Source organism: Apis cerana, linkage group LG3, assembly GCF_029169275.1.
Source record: "Apis cerana isolate GH-2021 linkage group LG3, AcerK_1.0, whole genome shotgun sequence".
In the NCBI taxonomy this organism is placed as follows: domain Eukaryota; kingdom Metazoa; phylum Arthropoda; class Insecta; order Hymenoptera; family Apidae; genus Apis; species Apis cerana.
The window spans coordinates 12,015,578-12,033,844 of NC_083854.1; the positions used below are offsets into that span (position 1 = coordinate 12,015,578).

At 28.1% G+C, this 18,267-nt stretch overlaps 3 protein-coding genes and 2 long non-coding RNA genes across 15 annotated transcripts in view; 3 read left to right on the forward strand and 2 right to left on the reverse strand.

The window, feature by feature from the left end:
• The window catches only part of LOC108001871 (protein split ends), a 79,543-nt gene extending 69,085 nt beyond the window's left edge, over nucleotides 1-10,458 (reverse strand). For 5 of the 7 annotated variants that reach the window (XM_062073039.1, XM_062073037.1, XM_062073036.1 and 2 more), the window contains exons 1-2: nucleotides 9,932-10,458; nucleotides 7,267-9,293 (exon numbers count right to left, since the gene is read on the reverse strand). In XM_062073039.1, coding sequence (XP_061929023.1) covers nucleotides 7,267-7,349 — 83 coding nt within the window. In that variant the 5' untranslated portion in view covers nucleotides 7,350-9,293; nucleotides 9,932-10,458. Of the gene's footprint in view, nucleotides 1-7,266; nucleotides 9,727-9,931 lie in introns of those variants that run through there. The other 2 variants (XM_062073035.1, XM_062073034.1) reach the window with 2 other exon arrangements.
• On the forward strand, nucleotides 165-2,604 carry LOC114578059 (uncharacterized). The gene is made up of 2 exons (XR_009829232.1): nucleotides 165-301; nucleotides 379-2,604. It is a non-coding gene; the product is annotated as an uncharacterized LOC114578059 (long non-coding RNA).
• Nucleotides 3,748-5,424, forward strand: LOC133665838 (uncharacterized). The gene is made up of 2 exons (XR_009829235.1): nucleotides 3,748-3,871; nucleotides 4,777-5,424. It is a non-coding gene; the product is annotated as an uncharacterized LOC133665838 (long non-coding RNA).
• A 293-nt stretch (nucleotides 10,459-10,751) lies between the features above and the next one.
• LOC107999831 (dynein regulatory complex protein 1) lies at nucleotides 10,752-14,810 on the forward strand. The gene is made up of 11 exons (XM_062073040.1): nucleotides 10,752-11,253; nucleotides 11,329-11,437; nucleotides 11,742-12,092; nucleotides 12,228-12,625; nucleotides 12,733-12,949; nucleotides 13,026-13,152; nucleotides 13,239-13,453; nucleotides 13,518-13,648; nucleotides 13,749-13,978; nucleotides 14,248-14,627; nucleotides 14,711-14,810. The coding sequence occupies exons 1-11, from the start codon at nucleotides 11,126-11,128 to the stop codon at nucleotides 14,765-14,767; spliced, it is 2,343 nt and encodes a 780-aa protein (XP_061929024.1). The 5' UTR covers nucleotides 10,752-11,125; the 3' UTR covers nucleotides 14,768-14,810.
• Nucleotides 14,811-15,277: 467 nt separating this feature from the next.
• On the reverse strand, nucleotides 15,278-18,170 carry LOC108001934 (zinc finger protein 385B). Of its 5 annotated transcripts, none has more exons than XM_062073075.1 (8): nucleotides 18,030-18,170; nucleotides 17,511-17,745; nucleotides 17,292-17,323; nucleotides 17,009-17,205; nucleotides 16,670-16,808; nucleotides 16,566-16,595; nucleotides 15,591-15,727; nucleotides 15,278-15,505 (listed from the first exon to the last, which is right to left on the reverse strand). In XM_062073075.1, the coding sequence occupies exons 4-8, from the start codon at nucleotides 17,195-17,197 to the stop codon at nucleotides 15,338-15,340; spliced, it is 663 nt and encodes a 220-aa protein (XP_061929059.1). In that variant the 5' UTR covers nucleotides 17,198-17,205; nucleotides 17,292-17,323; nucleotides 17,511-17,745; nucleotides 18,030-18,170; the 3' UTR covers nucleotides 15,278-15,337. The 5 variants fall into 5 exon arrangements, with proteins under 5 accessions (XP_061929059.1, XP_061929058.1, XP_061929061.1 ...); XM_062073074.1 differs by having other exon boundaries at nucleotides 17,827-18,031; XM_062073077.1 differs by lacking the exons at nucleotides 17,292-17,323; nucleotides 17,511-17,745 and having other exon boundaries at nucleotides 18,030-18,169.
• Nucleotides 18,171-18,267: the final 97 nt, after the last annotated feature.

Here is an 18,267-nt window from a genome sequence, read left to right on the forward strand (position 1 = left end):
AATTTATAGAAAATATATTATATATATACAGAACATATATATTCTTTGTTGGAAGAATATGTTACATATGCGATACAATTATGTCGGCATGGGGCCTGTGAAGAGGGATTATTTTTGAATCCGAAAGGTAGGGCCTTGAAATCTACAAAAACGCACGTTCTGACTGGCCCCAAGATGAAAGCGAGGTTGCCAATTTTATCGTAGTGCGCACTACCGACAACGTCGCTGCAAACTCTATCGATTCCAGATCTACAATTTCTCGTGAGCCCTCTGGGTCACTCGAGCACGTTTCCGTGCTATGGTACGTGACTATAAAAACCATTACATCCATTATCAAAAGTTGCGATAAAAATAAAAAAATTATCATATTCTCTTCAGGTATTTATCTCATGAGAATAGTTGTTATTTTGTACCGAACATGCCGGTACCGCCTCGGACTTCATAAAGCATTCTATTAATAACAGACAACGGAACGAAATGTTCTACATTCTGCAAGGGGAGAAGAAAAGAAAGTTTTGCGAGCAGGTGTTTCGATTACACGATCACTTTTGGGAGAGCTATGAGAATATGGAGTTGTAAAAAATAAACATCAGGTAGACAAAAGAAGGGAAGAAGCGCAAAATGGATGAAGAAGGATCTACGATAAAAATATATTACAATGACTCGAAAAATTTTTGGCCAGAAAATATAAAATATTGATCAGGAATGCTTCTTACATAACAAGTTTATTGCAAAACATCCTAGTGCGATTTAATTATAATTATTTATCGAATCTTTCATGAAATATGATTACAAACAAAATATAAAACAATGCTAAAAATATATTGTACCGTTATTTGTGAATACTGCATACTTTAAAGAAAAATGAGGGCACTCGCGTTTAACAACTATTAAACAGGGTCACTGAACGGTATATTTACTCCATTCGATTTTATGCTACCGAACAACGCACCAGAAAGAGCGATTGTAGAAAATTCTTAAAAATCGATTCTGTATTAAAAAATATTTCTAATATATAGTATTTTAATTGATTAATTAAATTAATATAATTTAAATAATCAATTAATAAAAAATTAATGAGTTATATGAATGATATATTTGAATATTTGTATACTTTTGTTACAGAAATTATTATTTATAGAAACTTCTTTTTACGTTTTAAAATATCTTACAAATTTTTAAATTTATATTATTAAAATGTACAAATAATATTAAAGCATTAAAAATTTTAATATATAATAAATCATTTTTATCATTTCAAAAAAGAAACTCTGAAATCTATTCTGAAAAGTATTCTTACGATAGTGAATAGATATTTTTCGATTTTTTTAATTTCAAATATTATATTTAACTTATCAATAAAACAATATTCATAAATATTGTATAAGCGTAACAGAAGCAAGAAAAAGTTGGGAATCACTGTAAATTTCAGTCAATGTTTTCAACATGAATCGTATGCCTCCTTCTTGAACTCGCCGTCTTAGCTGGTGAAAGTCGCATGTTCTATGTGACCAAGAGCCCTTGGAAAACATACAACGAAGTATATACATGTGCGTATTTGTACACATGTACAATACATATATCGTAGCATAATGCTACGTAGTATAATGAAAATATAGAGAAATGTGTAGACTGCATTATTGTAAAATATTAAGCACACTTAACGCATTTGTAATAAATTGTTTGAATTAATAAGAAATATCATATCGATTTTTTTGTATTATATTTATAAAATGTTTCTCTATAAAAATTAAGTACAAAAAAATATTTTTAAAAATTTTTTTGATAAATTTTGCATGGATGAAAAAAAAATAATCTATATATAATAAATATATTTTCTAAAATATTATTATTACAATATTATTTTGATCTTTATTCACGTCTATAAATTTAGAATAATAAATATGTACACAATATGTGTACTAGTTTTTATCATTCACTCACGAATCTACGTATTTTAAAATAAAAAAATATAAAACACTAAATTATTCTTATAAACGATTGCCACAAATTATTATATTTTTTTAAAAAAACAGACAAACTTTATCGACACTTCGAAAGAAAAAAACTCTGTATCAAGATCATCCGAACGGCGGATGAGCGACCAACCAGTATACGAGTTCGCAGAACGATGATCGAGGCAAGTATACGGAGTGCTCCGTTTACCAAGCTGCCAACTCTGTCGCTTTGCTGTGCGAGAGGGTAAAAGATGCGATGTTGTCGGGCCAACAACACGTAAACGACCGGCACAGCATGGCAACGTCGCGAAACGAGAGACACGCTGTGAACCACGAAGGAGAAGGCAACGTAGTCGTTTCGGTTTGAAACGCAATGCCGGCCGCTTGCCAGATACCGTAACAGGGTCGACGGATGAAGAAATTTGGCGGTATCGGCTTCTTCATGCAGGTGTTCATCGAGGAGACCTCGAGATCTGAAATCTAAAAAATTCTTTGCGGCAAAATATCCCTAATCTAGAGAAATCTACAATATTCTTAATACCAATATCTTTTTATTGATATTTTATACTGAAATATTAAAACGAATATTCAAGAAAAGAAATATCAAAATTTTTTTTTATAATTCAAAAAGAAAAACAAAAATAATTGATATGATTATCTTCTTAATTAAGATTAAAATATAATAGTATATTTGAACACGTACAATACTCAAATAATATAAGAAAATGTGGTAGGAACAATGAATTATACAATAAGTATACTTTAAAATCAAATATAACATTTTCTTGCCATTTTTGCAATTATTTTATAGAAGTCACAATGCAATTAACCACATCTCTAGTGGCGCAATGCGTCAAGAGAACGTTCCGATTAATTGTTCGATCTTCGACCTCGTGTATTTATTTACGTTGAACTGATATGAAATGGAATTTCTCAGACTTTATAAAAAAAGAGACTTTAACCAAATTTAAAATTAACTTATAGATATTCATTATATTGTTTTTCATATTCATTATATTTTGATTTTATAAGAATTTTATTAAATTTTATCAAATCATTTCTTTTGTATTTCATAAAAACAAATCATTTTTCTTTTTTTTTTTTTGAAATATAACAAAATATAATTCATTTATGGCATAGTTCAACAAAGAAACGAAGAATTCGAATAGTCGCTATAAGGAACAATACTCACACAAGGAAAGGATCCCTGTGCACATAGATGCTATGTAACTCGGATACATATTTGTGACAGCTCATATATCATTGTAGGTGCACTAACACAAGAAAAGACGTGTGACTGGAGGTTGTCGGAGAGTCGAAGGTTTTCGGATGGGTGACGTCGAGTGGAACACGAGGACGAGGCGCAGAGGAAAGGTGGGGTGAGCATGGGGTGCAGGGGCGCGGTACAGTATGGAGTGGGGAGAGATGGGGCAGAGTTGGGCTGGAGAAGGGGAGGTGGTCGACCACGCGCGATCAATATAACAAAATACGCCGGCAACCCGCACGTACATACATGTACGCGTGCGCGCACACACGTATATTTTCAAGCATTCTGTCAATACATCGACTTATACATGCACCTATACACATACACACGTATAAATTGTAAATATAATCTAAACGTGCACACAATCTCGCAAGTTGGGTGCGTATATATGTGTATGAAAGCTGCGCATACTCTTATCTCCGTGTGACCATAAATTGCAAACGCGATACGTGTGCATATTACTTGTGCACAGCCATATATACGTATGCACACTCGATGGAAACAGTTATATCTCGCGCGTAACAAACGCAGAGAAATTCGAAGGTACATCATGTGCCATGCGTGTATATATGAAGAAAATATACGTTTAGATAAGTGGGTAAAACGCATTGCATGAATACGTTGCACATGCCGTACGCAGAAGAATGTAAGTACCGGACGTGCGTTTCAAAATATATCTTTGGAATCAGGATTCCTAACTTCATGCAAGGAAACAGTCCAAAGAATCAAAATCTAGTAAATTTCTTATTTTAAGTATTATTTTAATTCGTTTTCGTAAAATATAGCTATAATGAAGTTTTTAAAATATTTGACATGAAGAATATATATAATAATAGTAAATAAATATGTGTATAATATATAAAAAATATATATATATAATCAAAGTGATTATTATATACATGCAATTAAATGTGTAAAATGTATGAATATTGAATTCATGTAAATATTTAAAAAAGCGAATAAATAATTGTAGATTTTTATATATATATATCTTAGATTATAATATTAGTAGATAGTTAAAATATTTTTGTATTTTTCTAAAATATTAAATTTGAGTTAAGAAGAGTATTATAATCTATACTTATAAAATTGAATTATTTTAATAATTCAATTTTATAAATAAAAAAATTACATATATGTATAATTAAAATATTACAGTATTTAATAATTTTTTAAATAAAAATCTATATATATTTCTAACAAAATATTTTAAAATTGGATACAAAATAAAAATAATTTTAATATTATGTATTCTTTATGGGCATATTAAATTTATTAATATAATATCTTAAGAACATTTTTTTATAATTGTAAAAAAATTCAAATATTATAAGTAAAGTAAAAAATTACAAACAAAAGAAAACATGATGGATAAAAAACTATTAGATAAAATTTTATCATTAAATAATATTTAGTATGTTCTCATAAAAATATAAATATATATACATATATAAAACAGAAATCTTAAATCAAATTATCATTTTAAATGTATTAAACAACTTTTCCATAAATATTCTAAGACATATCTCATTGCTTATCACACGTTTCAAGAAACGGGAGGTCAACGGCGTAACGACGCCACCCGCCATTTTAAGGACGAACCTTTAAGGCTATAACGCATGGTAGATGACTGTAAGAATGAAGCCAGTGTATAAATGAAGTATTGCCAGCTGGCACGTAAAATGTAGCGCCATGAGCAATGCGAATATTCAACAACGTTTATAGAAGAAAAATTAATAATACACAATAAAGATTAGAATTCATATTGAAAACATCGAAAATCTATTTCCTGTTTAAAAAGATTCTTTTTTTATTACCAAAAGTTAATCAATATCATAGTTCATCATTTTAACCAATATACCTAATTATTTTAAATTCGAAAACAGGATTTGTTCACATAAATAATAATGAAAAATATGAAGAATGTTTTTATAAGTTCAAAAGTATTATGAACTTATAAAAACATTCTTCACATTTTTCAGCATTATTTTCTGTATTATTGATATAGTATCTTAAAACAATTATAAATTTCAAATGTGAAAAAATATATAATATAATTATGATGTAATTAACTTACTATAATGTAATTATGAATAGAGACCATTTTCGATCTTCAATTCGATATTCTTTATAATTTTCTAAAACTCTTAAGAAATATTATAATATAGTAATAGCAATAAAAATTATTGAAATAAATAATATATATTATATTTGAATTATTATCATAGTAAAAGCTATTAATATATTCATATAAAATTTATAATAATTATATGTTTTTTTCGAATATAAATAATTATTTTAAATAATTGTATTGATTTTATCGAATTTGCGAAAAAACATTTTTCATTTTTCTTTTCTTTTTATTTTATATACTTTTAAATATCCAAAAGTTGAGCGCCACTGTGCCACGTCACCGTTAGTTTTCACTTCTGTTTTCCTGCTTCGATCTCTGCTCTTTAACAATTCTACTTGTATTTTAAGTGCATTTCTATTTTATATATTACATAATATTACATATAATTATATGCAAAAATAAATATTTTAATGATATATTACAAAATAAATAAATTCTTAGAAAGTAAAACTGAAATGATTAATAAATTTAATATAATTCTTATTCTTTTAAAATATATGATAAGCTTATAAAACAATATTCAAACTAAAACACAAAAAAAAGACAAAAAATATTTTACTCAATAAAATTGACAATTAATAAAAAAAAATATTAATAAAAGAAATGTTTTCAAGTTTATGTAATAGTGCTGTATGATAAAGTAGAACAACCAAAATAAATTTTTCCTAATAAAATATTAAATTATATTCGACTGTAATTACGATATAATGAATGATATAATAGAGATTAAACAATTATCATTTTTTCACAGAGATTTATATTCTTTATAAAATGAAAAAAAATTATTTATCCAAATATTATATAACACTTGAATTCTTTTCCAATTATGTTTTATGGAATATTTTAATGCCTTATTTCTTTTTTACGATTTTAATAAAGCAAAAATATTAAATAAACAATATATAATAATAATAATTAAAACATTACAATGACACAACAATAAAGAAATTCTTATATAGTAAAATTTTTAAGTTATTTTGACTTTTTTTTTTCTTTCTTGATATATGAAAAATATATCCTGCTTGAGGATCCACGATTTGAGCACCGCTGTCGAACAATAACTTCGTGCCGCTGCGAGCTCTCAAAATGGCTGTCCTCAGCTATTATTACTTCGGGGAAAAAACAAATGACGGCGCGCTCACGCTACGAGAGGAGAGACAGAGCCAAGGCTCTTCTTCGTATACGCACGCCTTGTCGCGTGTGTATGTGAAGTGTGGGTGTGTACATATGCGTGCAGGATCCTCGATCTACGTACAGACTTAAAAACATCGAGGTACACCTTACGCGTGTTCCTGAATTCCGATTCTATCAAACTGATAATACCACTCCTTTGTTATAGACGGAAAAAAAAATAATAAATAACAAATAGATTTGTGCGACATTCCTTTATGATTGTTCATTTACCGGTCATGAAACATTGTATACAATACTATAGAAATTCCGGCTTGGCTAGAATCAGTTTTAAAGTCTGGCAGACGCTACTACTGGCGGAAGGAATGATCATATAATCGTAAAATTTTCGATAAAATTATCATTAATCGTGATGATAATAATAAAGATATTCTATTTTCTGCTCTTAAATGTATTTGTATATTTCTTTTTCAATCAATTTATTCTAGAACTAACGATTTGAAGCAAATTAGAAATATTTCTAGTCGGTAAATTTTATCACACATCTCAAAGTTCATGTTCCCTGATATCGAGGGAAATAGGTATATGAATAAATAAATAAAAAAATAAGTAGTTTTTTAAATAATTTTTTAATATTTTAAATAATCTAATTAAAAAATGTCAATAACATAAACTAAGGTAATGTTTGAATTGATATATGTATGTATAGTTATATAAGATTGTCTTTTTGTCACAAGGCAAGAAGATGAAGTAAAAGAAAAAAGAAGTTCACTCACCGTTTGAAATGCTCTCGTATACGATCCTCTCGGATGTTTTCCGGCAGATTTCCAACCCACAAGTGACGTGTCTCTCTAACCATTTTGCTCCGAACTCTTCATTTGGGATCGGATGTTGTGGTATCGTTTGGCGGCACTGTACAACGACACACAACTTCGCCCGACTCTAATCACGGCACACTCTCACCACACCACCGATATTCAATATCGCCAGCAGGTCGGCTAAAAGAAACTTCTTTTCTCTTTGCCGGGTTTCTTTCAATCGGTGTTTACTTGTTTCGCGACAAATCAATAAGTAAATAATAGATTCGATATGACACAAATGATATTTCTTATTCAATTCACGAGAAGAAACTTTCTCATGTATAGCTCGCGACACACACGCGACAAGAAACGAAGAAACCGTTACGTGTATTCCACGACGAAGAAAGGAGCTTCCTCCCACTTCGACACTCCCAATTTAATCACTGGCAACAAACAAATTATCACTAGTCACTAGCCGGAAGGTGGTGACCCCAAGCACGATGAGTGGTGTCGTCAGGGCAGTGCCGTGGAACGATCGGCCAACAGAAGAGGGTGGTTACAGAGCTCTCGCAATAAAATTTTTGCGTCGCGACGCACGCTGACGACAACGACGACCACGAAAAAGATGAGGAGCAGCCTCGATAGTGGACACCACTGATGGCAACGGCTAGAAGGATCAGGACCGTCGCCGAACACCACATCGTATACCACTGAATCGCGTATGAAGAAAAGCGATTAATCACACGTCACACCAAGCACACCGGGCACAATGCGCGGGCGATACATCCCAACGCATATTTGCCAAGCATATTCACACTCGCGTTGATTTGCCTGCAAATTTTCGGACGCCTCTCGTTTTTCTGCCTTCACACCGACGAAGAGGCTGTGAATACGCTTTCAAACTCTCGCGGAAACCCCACTTAAAAAAAAGAACAATCGATTTATGAATCGTTGCCTTTTCTTTCTGCTAAATATTACAAGGTATAACTCTTTTTTACCGCGCACACGAACACACTTTTTTTCTTTTTTTCTTATTTCAATTTCTTTTTCTCTTACTTCACTTATAACTCGTGTAGTCGCTTATTTCACATCACTGTATTATCATCACCGCTCTCATATTTCGTTAATGGAATTATACGTCGAATATATTTTTCAGCAAAAGCGAAGCGCAAATTTTTCTATCTTTCTCGCGATCGAATAACTTATCGTGTCACATAACGTGCATTAATCAAACAAATTAATGATATTTTCGTCAACTTGATCGCGCTACAATGCACGCTTGTATATGTACGTCTTAAACGCACTCGCTTCGTTCACTTGGGCCATGTAACGCGGATGGAGCTGGCTTCGCTCCTTCTCACTGCACTACACTACTCAGAGTGACGTCACCGTGGCGGGAGCGTAGTATGGCTCGCTGGCTAGTATCGCTGTGTGCCTCATAGTGGGGAACAGAGAGTAGGGGAACGAAACGAGTCTACCTCGAAAAGCGGCGGTTTGCAATTGCGATCGTCGCCCGCCAGCCGGTGAAGTGTATCTCTGGAAGGGGAAACTTTTCGTACGCTCCCGGAGGGGAGAGAGTGGTGGGACTCGTTCGAATCGAAGCAAGGACAGGTAGGGAGAACTCGGAACTCCGGGAGAGAAGGGATAACGGGTCGAACGAGCTAACCCAAACCCCCAAGCCGCACTCGTCCCTTTCGAGCCGTGTCTATCTCTCTTCTCGCTACCTCTCCTCTTGGCTTTTCTCATCTCTTCTCTTCGTTACCCCTCTATATCCATCACCTCTTCCCTTTGCCCCTCTTAACGAATCTCGCACCCTGTAGTCTTGTCCTCTTTTCTCTTCTTCTCTTTCTACTCTACAATCTCTTCGTCCTCTTCCTCCTACGTTGTACCTCCTCCACCGTCCCCACTTATCCGCCATCTTTGTTGTACGTTCTTTCTCTTTCTATCCCGCTCTCACCAGGGCCGGTTTAGGGGCAGCCAATTACCCAGAGCATCAGTACTTTCTACTAAGAATAAAGACGGAAAATCGGATTATTACGAAAATAAAAATACTTAACTTTGTGACGTGCTCTCTAATCAAGGAAATAACGATCAAACAAACGCGTCGATTCGATAGCGTGCACAAGGTAATAAAATATTTATCAGTCTAAATTCTTTGTACATAAATCCCATAGATACAAAATATTACGAATATAAAAAATTATTTCTATCTTAATTGATATTACGATCTTATTTTTTTCTATAACAAAAATAAAGAAAAAGAAAAGAAAAAAAATATAAAAATCATGGAACAGGATGTATGTAATGTAATAAGAAAATTGAATAATTTTATTCAACAAATTACAAAAACGAAATAATTATACTGTCAATAAATTATTATATCTGTAGTGTAGTAAAAACATATCATTATTAATAATCATATCAAATATATAGATAAAAAAGATAAATAACTATTTTATTTACTGAAACATTTTCTGTAAATTGAAGAATAATAAGTTATATTGTATTTCAAATATCTAACTTTAAAATATATCTAATGCACTTATTTCCATTATCACTTAATTCAAAGTTTAAACAAGATACAGGAATTATGATTTTAAAAATAATATAGGGCATCAAAATACATTGAGCCGAACCTGACCTTACTCCATCTTGTTTCCGCTAAAATCGCGTCAAGTCGTAGATTCATGGCGTCGATGTGTGGCTACGAATTCACAAGATCTATCGTTCGTTTGTATTTTACGTGTCGTATTTTCTTTTAATGGTTCATGATGGTTTATTTGAATAATATTAGCTCTATTAGTAACAATATTAAACATCCGTCTGTACAGAGTACGTCATTGAGGCTAGAGAAAGCGATTTCCTGCACTCGTACTGTTTCGTCGAAAACGAAGTTTCATGACTGTTTCATATTGAAAATGTTTTGAATAAGAAACAGCTATTGCGTATTTTATATCGCTGATTTATAGTCACGTGATAATTTATATTCTATGTACAGTGTCCATATACAAAATCCTAGATTGTAATTACTACTAAATAAATATACAATTAATTAAAAGCGTAAAATATTGTGTGGATTTTTTATTAATGTATTTACAAAACTTTATTGGAAATTATATTTAATACCATTAAATTAAATAAATAAATAATCATATATAATTTTGTCAACAATTCAATTAAAAATATCAAAATGTTTTTTTTAATTTTTTATATCTTAACATTCGTTTATCATGATTAATTATTTTAATGATTAAACAATAAGAATTTTGAAATCTTTATATATTATAAAATAATTGTAATATATAAATAATTAAATAATCATAATAATAGATAAATAGATAAATAATATATCTTTATATATTAATGAAATAAATATTGTGAAATTTAAATAAATGTTTTTAAATGCTTCAAAAATATAATTTTCTATACAGCATATTTATTTATAATTTGTAAACTAAGCTAAAAAATATTATCAATATCACTATGTAGATAGTGGCGACAGCTTTTGAATGAAGAAATTTTAATAATTATTGTTTTTCTTATATTTAGAGCCATCTGTCGGTAACATTAATATTAAGAATTGATTACTTACCAACAGTAAGTACAAACAATAATTCTATATCGAACAAACAAAATTGTTTATTTTATATTACCGAAAACATATAATTGTTGTTTCTCATTATCATTTTTAGCTTTGATATCTAACCTTTCACATAGCGTACTAGTTTTAAACATTCATATGTGTTAAATTAACACATAAATATTAAATTTTTAATTTTAATCTTAGTTATATATATTTTTATCTATATATTTATGTGTATAAGTCAAAAATAACATGTCAATCTTTGATAAATCAGAAATTTCACAGATCATAGAAGAACCATCTATTTTATCATCTGATCCAGTCGAGCGGAAGTTAGCACGTAGACTTCGTATACAACGACGTATAGAAGAACGAGATAAGTAAGAAAGATTGGATATTATAAATTTAATATATTTTTATGATTTAAATTTGATTAATAATTTTTTTGATGTTAGACAGATAAAAGCTCAAGATCAAGAAATTGAAGAAATAACTGATATAGAAAAGCAAATTTTTGATAGTATAGAAGCTTTGGAAAAATTAACTGTGGAAGGGGATGAAGTGGTATGTATAATTTAAAATGTTAATTATTGAAGAAAAAATATGGTTTAAATTTAATTACATAAAATATGTTTTTTACCACATAATTTATATTACATTAATTTGACATTTGAAATATACGTAATCAATTTAATTTATATGAATTTAACTCTTCTAACAGTAACAATTGAAATTAATAATTACTGAATAACACGAAATAATTAATAATATTATTATTTTTGATATTGATTATCAGTGGATATTATTAATGTCATTAGTGTCGCGAATAGAAATTTTTAAATAAAAAAAACTTTTAATATATTTTTAGATTGCCGGTGTTAAAATCGCAAGCGATGCCAAGGAATTGGAAAGACGAAAGGAAGTGGAAGAGAAGAGGCAGAAATTATTGGAGATCCTCGAGGAAGAAAACAAAATATATATGGAGAAATACGATGAAATTACGAAGAAATGGCCTGATATACTTGCCTTGAAACATCCACTAGATATTCATGATGAAATAGAACTTCAAAATGCCAAGGGTCTCGAAATTCTAAAGAAAAAGGACGATTTCATCGCTCTATTGAAGGAAGAGTTGGAGAATGCCGATTTAATGTTCGCTGAAGATGTGAAGAAACAGAACGAAGATATTAATTTACTCATCGAAAGAATGGAAAGTCAAGTGAGTGTATTTTTAATCGCAAAAAAAAAAAAAAAATCTTAAACAATTTCTTAAATATTTATTTATTTCATACGAATATTTAAAAAAAAGAGAAATTTCTGAAAATGAAAATTTCTAAAATATTTTGTCTAAAAGGTGAAAACGATGACTAAAGCTTATCGCCATGAAATGGAACTGATCGAAACTGTTATCGAATCTGAGCGTAAGATAATGATGGAAATTTCTATGGAAAAATGGAATGTTCTGTATAAAAAGCTTCAAGAGGATACTTTTGAGGAGAAGGAGAAAAGAAAGGAAATAATAAAAGAATATGAGAAGGAGATGGAGAAAGTAATAATAGAACATCAAGAGGAATTTAGAAAGCAAAAGATCATGTACGAGTTGGAAATACAGAATCTTCAACAGGAAGTGCAAAATATGAAAGCTTTGTGTATAATGAATGTTGAGAAATTGGATTACAATTTTGCAGTGTTGAAGCGGCGAGACGAAGAAAATACTATTGTGAAAAATCAGCAAAAAAGAAAAATTAACAAGTGTGTATATTAAAATGTTATAAATCATTTGTTTTTAATAATTTTGAACAAAAATAATTAATTATGAATTATCTTGTTGGAAAATTTTATTATTTATATTTTAATAGACTTCAAGATGTTATTAACAATTTAAAAAAAACTCACTCCGCTTTGGAAGAATCAAAAAAGGCGGAAATTCAAAAGCTCACGAATCAAATATTGAAGTCGCAAAAATCTGTGTTGGAATTGGAGAAGAAATCTGACTATCTTGCGATTATCAATGATAAAAAGTACATGCAAGTATGGGATATGAATATTAAAACTGCGAATGAATTAATCGATAAGGTAATTTTGTAATGATTATCATTGTGATTATTAATGAAATAGTTTAATTAAAATATTTGACGATTATATATTTTAGATTTTAACGGCAGATAGAATTATACACGAACAATTGTTATTACTTGAATGGCAACCACCGGAAGAGCAGTTATTGAAAAAAGAAGATTTGCCTTCGTATTGCGGCGCGATGTGTGCCTTAAAAACAGGTAAAATTTATTTAAAAAAAAAAAAATGATTTATAAAAACAGAAACAATTAAAAATTCGATAAAAATTTTCTTTCATATTTTCAAGAACAAGAGGAAGCCAAGAAAAGAAGAACGATCTCTAAATTATATAAACCACCAACTACCTTGGAAGAAATAAATTTAGAACGACGCTTATTGAATCATATTTTTAAATTGATTTCTAATCAATGTGATTATCTTATTGAAGACACATTGAAAATCTTACTTTCTGAATACACGGAAGAGAATAATTTATTGATTCGATTGGATAAAGTATTTGAGGTTAGTAATAATTGTATTATTGTATTTACAAATTGAATGTGATATTGATATATTGAATTTATAGGCGTTAAAAATAACGAATGAACAAGAGCTTCAATTTTTATTAAATTTTTTCTTACCATACGCGCATTGTCCCACTTGCATAATTAAAATTGTAAAAATTCCTAGTGAAGAAATTACTGAAAGTTCATCTTTGTATGTAAAAATATCATTGATTAAAAAAAAAAAAAAAAAGAAGAAAAAAGTACAATTTTTATTAAAAATATAATAAAAATATCGAAAATAAATATTTTAGAAGCACTCTTCCTGAGATTTATGAAAACGATTTCGATACGGAAGAAATTAAATTGATAGGAGCTGTGAAAGCGGCGCTTTATGATGAATCAAAAACTAGCGATAAACGTGAGACGGAAACTCAGACAAAGGAAATCATATCAGAAGAATCTTCTTTGATTGATTCAACAGGTGTTGAAACATATATTGCATCGACTTGTATTTCGGAAGGCATTATTGAAATTACTGATGGTACGTAACAGGAATTAATTATTAATGTATTAACCAGTCTGCCAAAAAATAACAAATCAATTTTTTTCTCTTATTTATTAATCTTGTATTAATATTATTATAATAATATTAAATTGTAATCGGACATAATTCTATTTTAATTATTGTTATCTATTAAAGAAAACTTAATATCTTTTAAAAACAATATAGTAATTATTATTAAATATTTTATATATAGTAAGAAAATATCAATTATTATAACAGTTATTTATTAATTTTTATTTTTGTAGCCGCTGGTGAATCAAAAAGACTATTAACATGCGATAAAGGTCATTTATTGGCAATTGAAACTGAATTTGTTTTAAATGCAGTAAAAGAATTTGTGGAAAGATGTGAATTTGTTAGGAAAGAAATTTCATTGGATAAAGATGCAATTAAAGAGAAAATAACAGTATCTCGTAATATAACGGAAAAAGATATAATAGATTTTTGGGAACGATATCGAAATATTTTTTCGAAAGATAAAGAAAAATTATGGGATAATTTGTTGGTTGGTCTTAAACAGTATTATGAAGTGTTAAAAGAAAGGCATAAATTAAATGCTGAAATAAAAGCATTACGAAAACAAAATACTGAAATGCGTCGTTTACTAAGCGGAAATATACCAGAGGTAATGTTAAATGAAAAATAAAATATCTTGTTACTAATACAATATATCATTATATTATATATATATATATATATGAATTTCAGCCTGAAATCATGCAGCAAATTCAAAAGGATATAATGAATTCTACATTTGATATGTAATAGGATCAATAAAAATTATAAATTATTATTACTTATAACATTATATATTTTTGCATTAATTATTAAATGGATATATATACATTCGTACAATACTTCAATACCTTTTTGCACTATTTCATCTAATTTCTTTAAAGACATTGTCAATTATTAATTATATATTTTAACATGATACTCACAGTTTGTACAATTTATTTTTTTTAAATCACCAAATAAACAAAAGATATAATATAAAAAATTATATTAGTTATATTTAATTTATATTTAAATTTAAACCAATTATATTTTAATTATATATTTATATTAAGTTTTAAAGAAATAGTGCGAAGAGGGAGAGTATGTATTTTAACATAGCAAAATCTTAATGATGATGAATTAAAAAATTATATATGACATTATGTATATTATATGTGTGTTGTTAATGATAAACATTTAGATATCAAATTAATTTTATCATTTGAAGCAATGTGATTTTGAAATTCTTTTTTTTTTTTATAAAGAATAAAACGTACGTATCTAAATAATTCATATGTTTATTAAAATAGATAATATTCAATTTATTACATTATTTTCCTATGTCTGATTTGTGAAACCTCCTGATACAAAATTATTTGATAATGATTGAACAAGATTTTTAGGATTTACACCAGTTTTAGGTTTTTTCCAATATGGAAAAAATCTTTTCTTTTTTTGAGTTTTAGCTTGTTTTAATTTACCAGTATGTTTTTTGGATGTTATATGCTATAATTAAACATAAATTATATTAAATAATCAATAATACTTATTTATAATATAATATAATAATATTTTTTGTTTGATAACATACCACGTTATATTGTGCCATAGAGTTAAAAATTTTGTTACACAAACCGCAGGAAAGTACACTTTTAGAACCAGTATTTTCTTGGACATTTGTGGTTGTTGATGTCACCGAACTGCCAACATCTTTGCCAGCCCTCCCACCTAAGCATCAATGTGCGATCAACACTATCTATGTATCACAACCGCTAAAGCGGTTAAATGTGATAATAAATCAGCTTGAACACTACATTCATGCTATGGAAAAAGCAACTGTTAATACAAATTTTTTTAACTAAAAATTGTCATAAAATTTGAAAAATATATATATGTATATGCATGTGTATAAGAAACTTTACCTCTTTAAAATAAGTATTTATAATGCATTTGTATTATATTATTATATTATTTTGCATATACTTCCTTTTAAAATTTTTCACTTCTTTATTAAATAATTGAAAAAAATGATTAATAACATACAAAAAAATTTGTACTCAATATTCTATAAAAACAAAATAACAATTAATAAGGAGGAAGAGTTAAATTATTTTGAAAAGAATATTAATTTTATTAATCATAATATGAAATTAAGCAACTCGTAATCGAGTTATTATTTTATGACAATATGTTCAAGGACATAAATCAATAATAAATAATATATAATTTCAATTTGATATAAATAAATAATACATAATAAATAAATAATAAATATCAAATAACAATGCATGAATTACAACAAACATGAAAGTATCACTGATATATTTTCAATAGCATTTGATTAATTCAGCTAGTAAGCTTAGATGGTAAGCATGAAATTTCTTATTAGTTCAAAAAAACATTTGAAAAGCAAAAGTAAGCAAAAGTGTTAAGCATGCAAATGTAAATAAGAGTAGGCAATAAATTAGTATAGCAATATTCTTTTCTATTGTTTTATCCATACATATAGTGCGACTACATCTAAACCCATATGGTAGTGGTTTTCGTACCATATAAGGTTTATTACCTCTCATGGCTTTCTTTTTGTGTCGGCTCCCTATAGGAAATAAAGTTTGTTTTATTCATTACAAATATATAAATAAATGAAATAAATTTTAATTTAAAAAATACCATTTAAATGTGTTTGAAGTTGTTGTATTGAGTTTAGACACACATTACACACATTGCATTTCAATCCATTTGTTTCTTCATCTTTTGTAAATGCTATTTTGGTTTCTTCAAGAGATGCCATTATATTTTTTGATCTAATCTGTAAAACAAGTGTATGTCTCTACATCTCTCATTTCTGATGTTATTTTATTATTTTATTTATAAAATATTTATTAAAATATTTATTAAAATTTATTTTGTTTCTTTAATTCTTCTTTATTGCATGTGTGTTATCTCATACCTCAACTTTTCATTTATATATTTGTTTTTTATCTTTTTCATTATTTTATTTTTACAAACCTGTTTAGCATGACGTGCCCCTTGTAAATGTGTATCTAATACTGTCTGACTAGTAAATGAAAGATCACAATCATCACAACGAACAAGCGGTTTCTTTGTAGGTAAATTTCCCATTATATTATCTACTACTGCTTTGGTTACAGGGTCATTAAGGCCAGGATTCATAACACTTTCCGATGATACAGCCATTCTTGAAACTAAAAGTTTAAAATAAGCAAAAATTAGCAAATTTATCAATAATTGAAGTTTAAATTTTACAATAATACAAATAAAAAAAACTAACTAGTATCATCTATTAGTAAACTGAAATTAAAACTGAAATTATAATTCCTTTAAAGTTATAAGATATATATATATATATATATATATATATATACTAAATATTATTTCAATTAATAATTAATAAAAAAATATATATTACAGGCATATTATCAAAAAAGACAATTATTATCTTCATAAATTAATTATTTAATCATATATTTATATATTTTTTCAAGTGTACCTATCTGTTGTAGATTAAAATCAGATCAAAATTTATTAATATTATTTAGGTTGTAATAAACGTTATACTTTTTAAATAATTCTCAAAAGGTACTTAGTGGGCAGTAATGTTTATAAGTAAATTCCTTGTTCAATACTTCTGACACAATTTTTCGAGTTGGTTGCCTGCTTCTTTTAGGAACATTATAGTCGACTATTAGCAGTTCAATATTACATTTGATAGGCTCCAAGAGTTCCTAGAATGTCGTCATTCAAGGCGAGTTTAGTGATCACATCGAGGATTAAAATACTGCGCACAATAACGTATATTTACAAACATTGTTCTACCCGGTTGAATTAATGAAGCAATAATGAAAAGATACAGAAAATATATATAAATGATACAGCAAATCAATATTTGTAATTTAAACACTTCTTAAATATAATTATTTGGTTTCTATCAAATTTCAGTTACAAATATCATTCAAAAGTATTGTAAATTTCAACTTTCGCTTATAAATGCGTTATATCTATATATTACCTATATAGTCCTTCACTTTGTTGACTCGATCAAATTTGAAATTTTTCAATTATATATTTATTTTTGAAATAAAATTTTTAATTTAGAAAAGATAAAATAAAAAAATTCAAATTTGTTAAAAAAATTTACACTTTTATATATAATTTTACAATAATATATAAATATCTACCGAGTTAACATACAACTTCTGATTACTAATGAAAGGTGATAAAGTTACTTATATTAAGAAAGTTTGTCC